We start from the raw sequence: 15282 nt of genomic DNA, 5'->3' as shown, positions 1-15282 counted from the left end.
TTCTTGTGTTGTTGATTTTAGCTATTCTGACTGGTGTAAGGTGGTATCTCATTGTGGTTTTCATTTCCATTTCCCTGATGATTAGTGATGTTGAGCATCATTTCATATGTTTGTTGGCCATCTGTATGTCTTTTTTTGGAAAAATGTCTATTTTATTTAGATCCTCTGCCCATTTTTTTTAAGTCAGCTTCATGCCCAACATGGGACTTAAACTCATGACCTTGAGATTAAGATGTCCATCATCAGTTACTATTCTCTTTTCTAGTAGGTTGCCCTTTTCTTGATGGTTTTCTTGATGGTTTCCCTCACTGTACAAAGGCTTTTTATTTTGCTCTAGTTCCAGTAGTTTAATTATGCTTTTGTTTCCCTTGCCTGAGGAGTCCTGTCTAGAAAAAAATGTTTCTATGGCTGAGTTTAAAGAAATTAATATAAATTTCATTATTTCACATCTTCTTTATCCATTCATCAATTTTTTTTATCCATTCATCAATTGATGGATACTTGGGGTGCTTCCATATATTGGCTATAATAAATAAGGGTGCTATAAACATAGAGGGGGTGCATATATCCCATTGATTTAGTATTTTTGTATTTCTTGGGTAAATACCCAGTAGTGCAGTTGCTGGATTGTAGGGTAGTTCCGTTTTTAATTTTTTGAGGAGCCTCCATACTGTTTTTCCCAGTGGCTGCACCAGTTTTTATTCCCATCAAACAGTGCACAAGTATTCCTTTTTCTCCACCTCTTCACCAACACCTATATCTTGTGTTGTTGATTTTAGCCAGTCTGACAGGTATTAAGTGATAGCTTATTGTAGTTTTGATTTGTATTTCCTTAATAGTAAGTGATGATGGACATCTTTTCATATGTCTTTTGGTCATCTGTATGTCGTCTTTGGAAAAATGTCTGTTCATATATTCTGTCCATTTTTTTTTTATTCTGTCCATTTTTAAAAAAGATTTTATTTATTCATGAGAGACCCAGAGAGAGGGGTAGAGACATAGCGAGAGGAAGAAGTAGGCTCCCTGTGGGGAGCCTGATGCGGGACTCAGTCCCATGACCCTGGGATCAGGACCTCAGCCAAAGGCAGACACTCAACCACTGACCCACCCAGACACCCCTATTCTGTCCCTTTTTAATTGGATTATTTGGGGGATATTGAGTTTTATAAGTTCTTTATGTATTTTTGGATACTAACTCCTTATCAGATATATCACTTGCAAATATCCTCTCCCATTCCATAGATTGCCGTTTAGTTTTGTTGATTATTTTTCCTTCACTGTGCAGAAGCTTTTTTTTTTTTTTTAATTTTTTTTTCTTTTTAAATTTATTTATTCATAATAGTCACACGGAGAGAGAGAGAGAGGCAGAGACACAGGCAGAGGGAGAAGCAGGCTCCAAGCACCGGGAGCCCGATGTGGGATTCGATCCCGGGTCTCCAGGATCGCGCCCTGGGCCAAAGGCAGGCGCCAAACTGCTGCGCCACCCAGGGATCCCTGCAGAAGCTTTTTATTATGGTGCAGTCCCAATAGTTTCTTTCTTTCTTTTTTTTTTTTTGTTTTTGTTTCTTGTGTCAGGAGGCATATCTAGAAAAAAGTTGCTATGGTTGATGTCAGAGATATTACTGCCTATGTTCTCTTCTAGGATTTTTATGGTTTCAGGTCTTACATTCAAGTCTGTCATCCATTTCAAGTCTGTTTTTGCATATGGTGTAAGAAAGTGGTCTGGGTTGTTTGTTTTGCTTGTTGCTGTCCAGTTTTCCCAACAGCGTTTGTTGAAGAGACTGTCCTTTTCCCATTGGATATTCTTTTCTGCTTTTTCAAAGATTAATTGACCATATGGTTGTGGGTTTATTTCTGGGTTTTCTTTTCTGTTGTATTGATCTATGTGTCTATTTTTGTGCCTGTACCATACTGTTCTGATACTACTTTATAATAGTCTGGAATTGTGATGTCTCTACTTTTTTTTTTTTTAAGATTTTATTTATTTATTCAGGAAGGACACAGAGAGGCAGAGACATAGGCAAAGGGAGAGGCAGGCTTCCCGCAGGGAGCCCAATGTGGGACTTGATCCCAGGACCCCAGAATCATGACCTGAGCCAAAGGCAGACACTCAACCAATGAGCCACTTGGGCATCCCATGATGCCTCCAGCTTTGCTTTTCTTTTTTAAGGTTGCTTTGGCTATTCGGAGTCTATTGTGGTTCCATACAAATTTTCAGGATTGTTCTAGCTCTATGAATAATGCTGTTGGTATTTTGATAGGGATTGTGCTAAATGTGTAGATTGCTTTGGATAGTATAGACTTTTAAAAATATTATTCCAATCCATGAGCATGAAATGTCTTTCTAATCCCCTATTATTGTATTACTGTGAATCTCTTCCTTTATGTCTATTAATAGTTACTTTCTATATTCAAGTGCTCCCATATTGGGTATATAACTTTTTACATTTGTTGTATCCTCTTGTTGGATTGTTGCCTTCATCATTATGTAATGTTGTTTCTTGTTACAGGTTTTCTTTTTTTTTTTCTTTTTTCTTTTTTAATATTTTATTTATTTATGAGACACAGAGAGAGAGAGAGAGGCAGAGATACAGGCAGAGGGAGAAGCAGGCTCCACGCAGGGAGCCCAATGTGGGACTCGATCCCGGTTCCCCGGGATCACACCCTGGGCTGAAGGCAGTGCTAAACTGCTGAGCCACCTGGGCCGCCCCAGGTTTTCTTTTAATGTATATTTTGTCTAATACAAGTATTGCTACTCTGGTTTTTTTTTTTTTTTTTGGTTTATTTTTTACTTCCATTTGCCTAATAAATGTTTCTCCATCCCTCCCTTTTCTGTCTGTGTGTGTCTTTAGATCTGAAGTGATTTTCTTGTAGGCAGCATATACATGGGTCTTGCTTTTTATCCATTCAATAACCCTATGTCTTTTTATGAGAGCATTTAGTCCATTTAAATTTAATTATTGGTAGGTATACACGCCCAACATTTGTTACTTGTTTTATGGTTGTCTTAAAGATTTTATTTATTTATTTGAGAGAGAGAGAGAAAACACGCACATGCTCGCACTCAAGTGGGGAGAGGAACAGAGGGGGGAAAAGAGGAGTGAGACAGTCTTAAGCAGACTCCATGTGGAACCTGATCTCTCAGTCCTGAGATCATGCTCTCAGCAGAAACCAACTGAGCCACTCAGGCACCCCTACTTGTTTTATGGTTGTTCTAATAGTTCTTCTCTGTTCTTCCTTCTCTTCCTCTTTTGCCTAATAGTTTGATGGCCTTCTTTAGTGATATACCTGGATTCCATTTTCTTTATTTTTTGTGTATTAAGGTTTTTGATTTGTGGCTGCTGTTAGGTTCATATATAACATCTTATGGGTTGCTTAAGTTTGAACTCATTCTAGAAACACTAAATTTTTATTCCTCCCACCAACCATGGTGTATGTATATATTCTACTTTACATTCTTTTATTTTATGACTCCCTTGACTGATTTTTATAGGTATAATTTATTTTACTGCTTTTGTGCTTTAACCTCTATACAGGTCTTATAAGTGATTAATCTCCTACTTACGTGTTTGCATTTACTTTTGAAATTTTTTTCCTTTCATAATTTTCTTACTCCTGTTATGGCTTTTTCTATTCACTCAAAGAATTTCCCGGGCAGCCCCAGTGGCTTAGCGGTTTAGCACTGCTGTCAGCCCAGGGTGTGATCCTGGAGACCCGGGATTGAGGCCCACGTCAGGTTCCCTGCATGGAGCCTGCTTCTCCCTCTGCCTGTGTCTCTGCCTCTCTCTCTCTGTCTCTCGTGAATAAATAAATAAAACTTAAAAAAAAGAATTTCCTTTAATATTTCTTATAATGCTGGTCTAATGGTGATGAACTTCTTTAACTTTTGTTTGCGAAACTATCTCCTTCTATTCTGAATGATAACCTTGCTGGGTAAAGAATTCTTGGACAGACATTTTTTTCCTTTCAGTACTTTGATTATATCATGCCACTCCTTCTGACCTGAAATGTTTCTGCTGAAAAATAAGCTGATAGGGTTTTGTGGTTTCCAGTGAATGTAACTATTTTCTTTTCTTTTACTATCTTTATCTCTACTTTTGGCCTGTGCAAAGGCAGACGCTCAACCACTGAGCCACCCAGGCGTCCTGCTTTTTGCCATTTTAATTTTCAAGTGTCTTGGTGTGGACCTCCTTGTGTTGATTTTGTTGAGGGTGCTCTCATTTCCTTTTGTGTATGTTCAGTAGCTGTTTTCTTTTTTAAAAAAACATTTATTGGGCACCTGGGTGGCTTAGTCAGTTGAGCATCTGTCTTCAGCTCAAGTCATGGTCTCAGGGTCCTGGGATCGAGCCTCACATTGGGCTCCCCTCTCAGCAGAGAGTCTGCTTCTCCCTCTCTGACCCTATTCCCCGCTTGTGGGCTCTCTCTCAAATAAAACTTTAAACATCTTTATTTGAGACAGAAAGAGACAGAGCATAAGAGACACAAGTAGGGGGAGTGGCAGAGGGCGAAGGAAAAGCAGGCTCCCATGTGGGGAGCTGGATCCCAGAACCAGATCATGACCTGAGCCAATGGCAGACACTTAACTGACTGAGTCACCCAAATGCCCTCAGTAGCTATTTTCCATGCAGTTAACATGGGGATTACATTTAACATCCTAAAGTTCTAATACTCTAATTTGAATGTATATTAGTTTAACACCAATAATATATAAAAATTCTGTTCTTTTACCGGTCCATCTCTACCTCTTTAGATGTTAATATCATAAAATTATATATCTTTATACATTATGTGCCCCAAAATTTAGACTGATAATCCTCTTAAATACACTGGTCTTTAAATTTTGTAAAAAGCAAGATTTGGAGTTACAAACCAAAGTGATAGAATACAAGGTTTTATTATTTTTAAAAATATTTTATGTATTTATCCATGAGACACAAAGAGAGAGGCAGAGATATAGGCAGAGGTAGAAGTAGGCTCCCCATGGGAGCCCGATGGGGGACTCGACCTCACAACCCCAGGATCACAACGTGAGCCAAAGGCAGATGCTCAACCACTGAGCCACCCCCAAGGTGTCCCTTTACTAAGTTCTAGAGTAATACTTTTTAAAAATTTACTAATTTCATAAATCATGTAGAAAAATTTAAAATGTCGTACCAACAATTGTTAAAATCATACTTAACCTTTATTGAAATCTTAATTTCTTCACATGGCTACACATTGCTGTCAGGTATTCTTTTGTTTTATTTTATTTTTTCATATTTATTTGAGAGAGAGAAAGAACAGGCAGGGGAAGGGGTGGGTGTGTGTGTGGGGGGGGGGGTGGGGTGAGGAGAAGCTTTGCAGGGAGCGTCATGCAGGGCTCCATCCCAGGATCCCAGGATCATGACCCAAGCCAAAAACAGATGCGTAACTGACTGAGCCACCCAGGTGCCCCTGTCAAGTATTCTTTTATTTCACACTACAGGACTCCTTTGAGCATTTCTTACATCACATGCCTCTTGGCAAGAAACTCTTTCAACTTTTGTTTATCTGGGAATGTCTTAATTTCTTTACTTTTTGAAGAAATAATTTGCTGGTATAAGTTTTGAGTGACAGTTTTTCTCTCTTACCCTTTGAAATATATCAGCTCACTACATTCTAGTCACCAGAATTTCTAATGATCAATTTGCTGATAATCTTACTGAGTATTTTGTGTGTATGGTGATTTTTTCTTATTTTCAGGATTCTGTCTATGGCTTTTGAAATTTTGATCATGTGTCATCAATGTGGTTCTCTTTGAATTTATCTTACTTGGAGGTCATTGAGCTTCTTCAATGTTTATATTCATGTCTTTCATCAGATTTAGGAAGTTGTCAGCCATTATTTTTTCAGATATTCTCTCTGTTCTCTTGGGAGTCACATGATACTTAGGTTGTCCCGCTAGATGGTGTCCTATTGTCCCTGAGGCACTATTCTCTTTTCAGTCTTTTTCCTTTGACTCAATAATATCCACTATACAAACTTCCAGTTTGCTGGGTTTTTTTCCTTCTGCTTGTTCAGCTCTGGATTTGAATCCATGTAGTGAATTTTCATTTCAGTTATTGTGCTTTTCAACTCTAGAAGTTATTTTTAGTTACTTTTTAGGTATTTTCTTTATTAATATTTCCACTTTTGTTTACTTTGTCCATATCTCTCTTTGGTTCTTTGAGCATCTTTAAAATCATTGTTTTAAGGCCTTTGGTCATTATAACTGCCATGACGTCTTTGTCAGCAACAGTTTGTCTTGATTTAATATTTTCCTTTGGGCCATGCTTTCCTGTTTGTTTGCATTGTGAGTTTTGTTGAAAACTGGACATTTGAATCTAATGATGTGGTAACTTTGGAAATCAGATTCTTCCCCTTCTTCAGGGCTTTGCTGTTGTTTGTTAGTTTTCCTTTTTGATTGCTCTAGGCTATGAGTGCTGGGACTTAAGGCCTCCTTGGTTCTTTTGGCTTTTTGTCTAGGCATGCATTTGTCACAGAGTCTTGACATAAATGCAATTGTATTTGAATGTCTAGTCTTCAGTGCCTGACCCTCATAAAAGGAGAAAGAGAAAAATGAAGAGCATGGGGGAGGATGGCACTTGCTCATTAAATCCTCTGGAAGTCAATTTAGCTGGAGAGATAGATGGCAGCAAGAATAGCTCCCTGCCTGTTTGCACACATGTAATCAGAAGCAGCAATCAGAGCACAGATCCCAGTATCTGTAGGACAGTACTGAGCAGTGTCAGTGAGCATGGAGATAGGGCTGCAGGTTATTTCTGCTCTCACTGTCCAAGTCTTCCTGGGAAGTTGTAAGCCTTCCACAAACTCTAGCATTCCAAAACTGTTTATATCAGGTGTATTCCGCTAGTGCATTTGTTATCTGGAGGTGAGCGGGTGGGGAACAAATTCTTTGTTCTTCCTCCTCCACCATCTCCTCAGAATCCTGTCAGTCTGGTCTGTTTTTGATAAAATTTCTCCAGCTTTAGGCCTCCTCTTCCTGCTACCCACACTCACTCTTGGCATTTGTCTCCTGGATGTTTCAGAAATTCACTGCTCATCTGTGAAGGCTTTTGTCCAAGTCAGTTTATCAAGGCTTTCTTGCATTGGCTGGTCTTTGATAGTCCCATATGGAAGTGTGATTTTTTTTAAAAAAAGATTTTATTTATTTATGTATGTATGTATGTATGTATGTATCTATTTATTTATTTTAGAGAGAAAGAGAGCACACACATGCATGAGCAGGGAGAGGGCCAGAGGGAGAAAGCATCTGAAACAGACTCCAAGCGGATCATGGAGCCCATGTGGGGCTCAGTCCTGTGACTGCAAGATCAGGACCTGAGCCAGAACCAAGAGTTGGACGCTTAACCAACTTGAGCCACACAGGGCTCCCTGGAAGTGTGATTTTTACCTTTTGATTTTTTTTTTGTTACCATAAGAATAAAGGTTTTTGGTGTCTTTTGACATCCTGAACTGGAAGTAATGTAGTCCTAATACCCATTCTTAATCATCACTGATCTGTTTTTAATTTTTTTAACTTTTAATTTTTAAAAAAAGATTTTATTTATTTGAGAGAGAGAGAGCACAAGTAGGGGGCGGGCAGGGAGAGGGAGAAGCAGGTTCCACACTGAGTAGAGAGCCTAATGTGGGGGTTAATCCCAGGACCCTTTTGACCTGAGCCAAAGGCAGATGTTTAACTGACTGAGCCACCCAGGTGCCCTTGATCTGTTTTTTAGATGGTTGCCAGAGCAGTTTTTCAAATGTGTGACTGATCATATAGTGGTTTTCTTACTGCTATACCTTAGTTGTTTTCTTACCCCTTCTCCAGCCATAATTTAAGCCTTTGCTTGTGTTCTGTGTTCTATCTGGAATCCTTTTACCCTTCTTTGCTGCTTGAATTGTCTGCTGATCCTTCATTATACATTTTCCTGAGACATAATGTTCATTTCTCCCTCCAGATGACAAGTACATTATACTTTTCTGTTCTTACAGTATTTTATTTACCCCTTTGTTATGTTATTTATAATTTATCCTGAGCATTTACTTTATGTGTCTGTCTCTCCAGTTTTAATTTGGGTTCCATGAATATTTGGATGGTATAAAAGTAATTTTTAAATTCTGAGCACAATTGCTTGCATTTAGTGGCATTGAGTGTTCTGTGAATGAATGGAGATATACCTAAAAGAACATCTCAGACTCAGAAGATACTGATTTCCTACTTGATCCTTGCCATTATAGTCACTGCTAACAGTACCACATCAGACAAGTGTTATCCTGCTCTCAGAGTACTCATGAACTTATTTACTGTATTTACTCTTACAGTACTGAAGTGGCTTTAGTAATATGCATTTAACATTTATGTTTCAATATTGTGATTTATTTTATATCCTGCTCCCTGTCTAGATCATAATCATCATTTATGAAGTGAGGATACTGGATTAGATGACCTAGAAAACTTACCATTGTTAACTATTATTAGATTTTTAAGCCCCTTGATAAGACAGGAATCATGTCTTTCACTTTTGTTGGCAGATTGTATAGGGCCAAGTATAGTATCTTACACTCAGTGGTTGGTTAGCAAATTTTAAAGAAAGAGGTGATGTCAGTGAATACTTCAGATGAATATGATTCTATTTTTCACTCCATTGATCTCATTATGTCCCTTCTCATTGCTTCGAAATATCTGTATTTCCTTGATCTAGCTCGTTCTCAATAGCTTTTAAAGATAAATGTAGTTGCCTATTGAACAACACAAGGTTAGAGGCACCAGCCCCCCATGTAGTCAAAAATCTGTATATAACTTTTGACTTCTCAAAAACTTAATAGCCTGCCATTGACCAGAAGCCTTACCAATAATATAGACAACATATATTTTGTATGTTAAATGTGTCACATTCTGCTAGAGAAAAGAAAATGTTAAGAAAAATGGTAAGGAAGAAAAAATAACATTTACAGTACTGTATTGAAAAAAAATCATATATAAATGGACCCACACAGTTAAAGCTCATGTTCAATGTTCAACTGTATATATGTTTTACTTCATCCCTCTTAACTCTGCTAAGAAGGTAAGGTGATTATTTATCTCCATTTTACAACCGAGGAAAGTGTTCAAGAGCATAGCCAAGGAACAAAGTCAGAGTCAGTCCCACATCCAGGACCCTTCCTCTCTGTTTCCATATCTGGGAATTGAGTTTCTCCTTGATCTAACTTGGTGGTATCCCTCTTTTATTTATTTATTTTTATTTTTTTAAAAAGATTTTATTTATTTATCCATGAGAGACACAGGCAGAGACACAGGCAGAGGGAGAAGCAGGCTCCATGCAGGGAGCATGATGCAGGACTCCCATCTCAGGACCCTGGGGTCATGCCCTGGGCCAAAGGCAGGCGCTGTACCACTGAGCCACCCAGGTGTCCCATGTATCCACCTTTTTTTTTTTTTTTGGATCCACCTTTTAACACAGTGTATCAGTAAGGTCTTTGAGAAGTCACAGAAATGTGTTAACTTTAGCAAAATAGGAATTAATTGATACAATTATGGAGAGTCTCAGGATTGCTGGGAAGGTTTAGCATCAAGCTGGCAAATGAGGCACCTGGGTAGCACAGTCGGTTAAACATTTGTCTTCAGCTCAAGTCATGATCCTAGGGTCCTGGGATTGAGCCCAGGTCAGGTTCCCTGATCAGCAGGAAGTCTACTCCCTTTCCAGCTGCCTGCCTGTTTTGTGCTAGGGCGCATGCCAGTGCTCTCTCCCTCTTCCTCTCCCATGTACGTTCTCTCTCAAATAAATAAAATCTTGAAAATAACCCCATAAAACTGGGAAATGGACAGGAATCAGGTTAGCTCCTAAAGTTCCGGAAGCAAGGACATAAAGAGACACTACCACAGAGGGACTGAAATCCAAGTGATTTTCATTCTCTGCTCAAGATTCAGAGCAAGGAGGAGCCTTATGTTGGCACTACTTGAGTTATCTTTATGTCCTCTGGTTAGTGCAGTGGTTCTCAGCTAGGGGCAATTTTATCCTCCCAGTGGGCAATGTCTAGAGGAATTTTTAGTTACAACTGAGGGCAATTACTACTGGCATCTAGTGAGTAGCCAGGAATGCTAAATATCCTATAGTGTCAGCCCCTGCAAAAGAGAATTATCTAGCCCCATAGATCAGGAGTGCTGAAAAATCTTGGACGTGGGGAAGGCACCTCAATTAATAGTCCTTAGCAGACTTACCCTACTGGGGGTAGGAGGAAACTAAATGTTCTTACTAAAAAAGGTAGAATAGATGCTGGACAGCCAAAGACAACACAAAAACAAAAGAGTAGTACAAACTGGAGCAATAATTTCAGTTTTGGACTGTGAAGTTGAATACACACATTTGTAAATGACATACTTGAGGTGTTTTTAAAAAATTTATGAAATATTTGAAATTCTGAATTTAAACTCCAGAAAGATTCTAAATGATTATTTTAAAAAAGTATTCTTTGAATTGAAACTTAAGAATAAAGAGTGGTGTGGGGAAAAAAGAATGTATTGTGTGTGTGTATTTAATTCAGTAATAATTCAGGTTTTGGGGAGAAATTGTGAGTAACCTATACAACTGGATTAGAATCAAACTGCCACTTACTGTGAATTAAACTACAGCACTTTTGGGATGCCTGGGTGGCTCATCGGTTGAGTGCCCACCGTTCAGGGTGTGATCCCAGGATCTGGGATCGAGTCCCACATAGGGCTCCTTATAGGGATTCTGCTTCTTCCTCTGCCTATGTCTCTGCCTCTCTCTGTGTCTCTCATGACTAAATAAATAAAATCTTTAAAAACTAAATAAGTGGGATCCCTGGGTGGCGCAGCGGTTTGGCGCCTGCCTTTGGCCCAGGGCGCGATCCTGGAGACCCGGGATCGAATCCCACGTCGGGCTCCCAGTGCATGGAGCCTGCTTCTCCCTCTGCCTATGTCTCTGCCTCTCTCTCTCTCTCTCTCTCTCTGTGACTATCATAAATAAATAAAAATTAAAAAAAAAATAAAAAAAATAAAAACTAAATAAGTAAACAAACTAAAGCACTTTTCAGGGAAGTTCTAGTTTAAAATAGAGCATCTTATTCTCTTAAACTATTGAAATCAAACCCAGCTAGAAGATAATTATATTTTCTAAACGGGAAACAGATTATTATTCAAACTGATCCAAACTAGCAAATTTGATTTGGATCCATAGACAATTTACCATGACTTTTTGCTAATTAATTAGTTAAATTAAAAATGTTTCACATTATACCTGATTATAGGATAACATTTAGTAAAGGACCTTTTCACTAATTAGCAACTTTGGATGTTGCTTGTACACAAAAAATGTGAAGATGGTGGATCTGTAGAATGTGCAGTCATGTGTTAGAATTTCTCTAACAGTTTACCTTGTTCTTTGCCTAGACAGTAATTCATGTTAAATCCAAGTCAAAGGAAGATGGAGTCACCCCATAATTTCCTTACCATTCCTTTTAACGTTCATACTATTTATGTGCCTTATTATATATGTGACTCATCACTGGCCTATTTTTGCTTTCATATTTTATAACACCTTTGCTGTAGCATTTCTGTTTTACTACCCTGAGGAAGTCTGGAAATGACTAGAAACTTTCCCCTCTTCCCTTCTGGGGGGTTTGGGCCCTGCTGCCAGATCTCCAGGCTGTGCTGAGTCAGCCTCTCCCTAAGGGGTCATTGTCCCAGGCCCCACAGTTCACCTCAGCATGGTGTCGTTGCAGGTAAACCACTGTCTCCCAGAGAAGATCGTAGTGTACCGTGATGGAGTGTCTGATGGCCAACTAAAGACGGTTGCCAACTATGAGATTCCTCAGCTACAGAAGTGTTTTGAAGCTTTTGAGAATTATCAGCCCAAGATGGTAGTATTTGTAGTTCAGAAGAAAATCAGCACCAATCTGTACCTGGCTGCTACTGAGCACTTTGTGACTCCCTCCCCTGGGACTGTGGTAGATCATACCATAACAAGCTGTGAGTGGTAAGTGGGGAAAACATTATATTTTAGTAAGAATAGGTTGAAGGAGTTATCTGTTCCCTGGGTATTGAAATGGGGAAGTTGCCTGGAAAGATGTGGAATGGAATCCTCAGAGATTTTACTGTTATAAAGTATTTTCAAAAACAATTAAAAAGCCAATAATAAATCCTTTACTTCTTAGGTATAAAATATTGAACACACGTTTTTCCTAAGGTTATGCATGCTTTTTTAAGCCTATGCATGCAGATTTGGTGGTTTCTACTACCATTCTTAAATAACCTATTGAGTCTGGAAACCTGCATTGTAATCATGGTGTGGTCTGTGTGTTTCCTTGATCCAGTCATTTGACCTCTTTGAGCCTTAGGTGAAGGAGCCAAAGTGATCGCCAAGATCTTTTCCAGCTATCTTTAGCCAAATCTGACCATATCATTCCTTTGTACTTTTTCCTTCCTAGGGTGGACTTCTACCTTCTTGCTCATCATGTACGGCAAGGTTGTGGCATTCCTACCCATTACGTCTGTGTTCTCAACACTGCAAACCTGAGCCCTGATCACATGCAGAGGTAAACTGACCGAGAGATAACTTACTCTTTCTCTCTCGTAATTAATTCTGGCCAGCTAGCTAAAATGGGGTCAATCCCCGCCCTCCAGAATATTTTCCCTTTTAATTTCTTTTTGGCTTTCTTGATAATGGTATCTTTTTCAAGAGTGATTGGTATTTCTTGTGCACATTAAAATTATTTGGAGAGCTTTAAAAAAAATAGTGACACCCAAGCCTTACCCCCAGCATTCTGAGGCATTTTATTTTAAAAACTGCTCTGGATGATTATGACATACAGCCAGTTTTGAGACCCAATGTCCTTGGGCTCAGATTATATCAGTACTGTGCTAGGGTACTTACTCTTCTGCAGCCTATTCTTGAGGGAGGAAAAAAAGTTCTTCTGTGTTTATCTTGTTTCGATCTAAAAACGGGGGCACCTAAATTACCCATGTCCTCTTGATTTACAAATAGTGGAAAAGAAATAATCCCACTTAAAAATTATGATTCCCAAAAGTTGCATCATGTTTTTCTCAGTCTCTCAGTTTTTTTTTAAAGTATGCTGTGTGTCATACACTCAGAGTCATTCCCAAATTGAAGATGGAGAGTCATATGGATCGTATTTTCTTCTTGGCCTACAGGTTGACTTTCAAATTGTGCCACATGTACTGGAATTGGCCTGGCACCATCAGAGTTCCAGCTCCTTGCAAGTATGCCCACAAGCTTGCTTTCCTGTCAGGACAAATCTTGCATCATGAACCAGCCATCCAGTTGTGCGAAAACCTGTTCTTCCTGTGACTGGACGGCCAGGATGTGGGCTGGTTAGGGAGGTTAGAGTTTTGAACTCAGCTGTACTCCTGTAGGAGCAACAGGGATGGAAATGGTTTTTGTGTTGGTGGGGTTTTTTCACCAACCCAGTAGAATAAGATGCCTTTTCTTCTTTTTTTTTTTTTCCTTTTATACCTGATAGCACCAAGAAATAAGTTCCATTCTAAATGTCAGCTGGAAATTGCCTTGTGGTCTTTGTAGAGCAAACGGAGGCAGTACTGTACCTGCATAGATGGAAGGGTGAATACGGGGGATCCTTTAAGAGCCTCCACAGCCAACATGAGCTGTGGAGACCTGCAGAAGCAACAATTACACCTTCTAAGTTCTGCTTACTAAGCAGTTACCATTTCTGGCGCCAGAGGTGATAATGAACGAAGTCATTCCAAGTTTCTTAAAGTAGACAGTTACTTTATTTGGGCAACTGAGAAAGGTAATAAAAAGGCCTGTGAGGCAAAGTTTTCAAGATATTGCTATTACTGGCAAGTGTGAAAGGCACGTAGTAAAACCAGCTGGTGGCATATTCAGGCCCTTCTGACCTAATCTTGTCTGGGGATTGAGTTTATGACACCTGTGATACAAGTTGGCTTTGAAGATTTTGAAAGGGGCCTTTAAGTCATTCCTTAGCCTCCTGAGAGAAGTCAGATAAAGTTTTTTTCTGTATGTTTTAGTTGCTTTACAGTGCCCTATGTTGATTTTTTCCTACACTCTTCACCCCTGACACACACTTGCTCTATTACTGATCTTTAATAAGCTTCAGCTTTTAAATTAAGAATGAGAACATGGTGAAATTCAGCAGCTAGAAAGGTTCATGACAGAATGTGAACCTTCCTCAAACCTTCCTCCCAGGAAGGCCTCTCTTTGCTGATGTGTTTGTAAATGGAATCATTGATTTCCCCTGCTCAATAACCTATTCCTGACTGTTGGCTCATTTTGTTAGGAATTTTTCTGAATCCAGCGTAAGATTTCCAGAAGTGAGCTTTGGAAAACATGACACTCCTGCCAAAGTCCAGGCATTTCAGCTTAGCAAGTTGTCACTATGCCTGTGGGATTTTTTTGTGTTTACTTTTCCCTGTTTTAAAATCTTCTAACCCCTTTAGGGTTAATTCAGTTTTAACTTTCTTTAGCTGGTTTTAAAAGCCAGTTTCATTTACCCTTTTTGAATTTTTATTTATTTATTTTTTGGTGTGATGGCATGGAGGGGACAAAGAAATTCCCATTTTATGTGACAGTCTGTGAGAAGAGAAACTTTAGCTTTAAAAACTCCTTAGAAGAAGAAAACCAAGCAAGTCTTCAGTTTGTTGCGGTGCCCAGCCTTTGCTTCAAAGTTCTGTTGAAGAACTTTGAGTGTGATAGTCCTTAAGAGCACTTCTGTTTTCATTTGGAGTACAGGACATAGGGTAGAGTAAGGGTAAGGCTAAGACCTGGAATCTAAAACCACTGAATCAAACAAATTGGATCACTGGTCTCTGGCTTTACAGATCAGCTTTCTGATTCTCTTTGGAAGCATTTTGAATTTCTCCTTTGAAGTTGGATTTCCTAATACTCATTTTCTCTTATATAATCAGAAAAGACAAATGCTTGAATATAATACAAATATTTCTTCACTTTTTATTCCTGTTTTCTTGCCTTGTTTTTCAGTCTTAATGTGAAATGATTGAGCTGTGGGTTGGGAAATAAAAACAAATTTGTATAAATGTGAATTTGTGTTTGAAATAGTGCTGTTGATATATATAGTTCTTTGCCTTCCTAGAGCTGCAACACTTGTTACAATTATTAATTTACTATTCATTATGCAAGATGGCAGCTGTAGTATTAGTAGCAAGGTAATTTCATTGTGACCTGATAGTAAGATTTCTTAGAAAAGACACTAGTTATCTTCTGGGACAATTGAGGGATGTGTCTATGTGCAGTCTTGTTTTTCAAA

At 38.8% G+C, this 15282-nt stretch overlaps 1 protein-coding gene across 3 annotated transcripts in view; it reads left to right on the top strand.

Moving 5' to 3' along the window:
- Positions 1-15058, top strand: part of PIWIL2 (piwi like RNA-mediated gene silencing 2) — a 76535-nt gene extending 61477 nt beyond the window's left edge. For all 3 annotated transcript variants that reach the window (XM_072796344.1, XM_072796343.1, XM_072796342.1), the window contains 3 exons: positions 11743-11996; positions 12448-12555; positions 13172-15058. In XM_072796344.1, the coding sequence (XP_072652445.1) occupies positions 11743-11996; positions 12448-12555; positions 13172-13328 (519 nt within the window). In that variant the 3' untranslated portion in view covers positions 13329-15058. The remainder of the gene's footprint in view (positions 1-11742; positions 11997-12447; positions 12556-13171) is intronic.
- Positions 15059-15282: the final 224 nt, after the last annotated feature.

This window comes from Canis lupus, chromosome 24 (assembly GCF_048164855.1).
Source record: "Canis lupus baileyi chromosome 24, mCanLup2.hap1, whole genome shotgun sequence".
Lineage (NCBI taxonomy): Eukaryota > Metazoa > Chordata > Mammalia > Carnivora > Canidae > Canis > Canis lupus.
The sequence above is the reverse complement of the archived record's forward strand: the minus strand, read 5'-3'. Positions and strand labels throughout refer to the sequence as shown.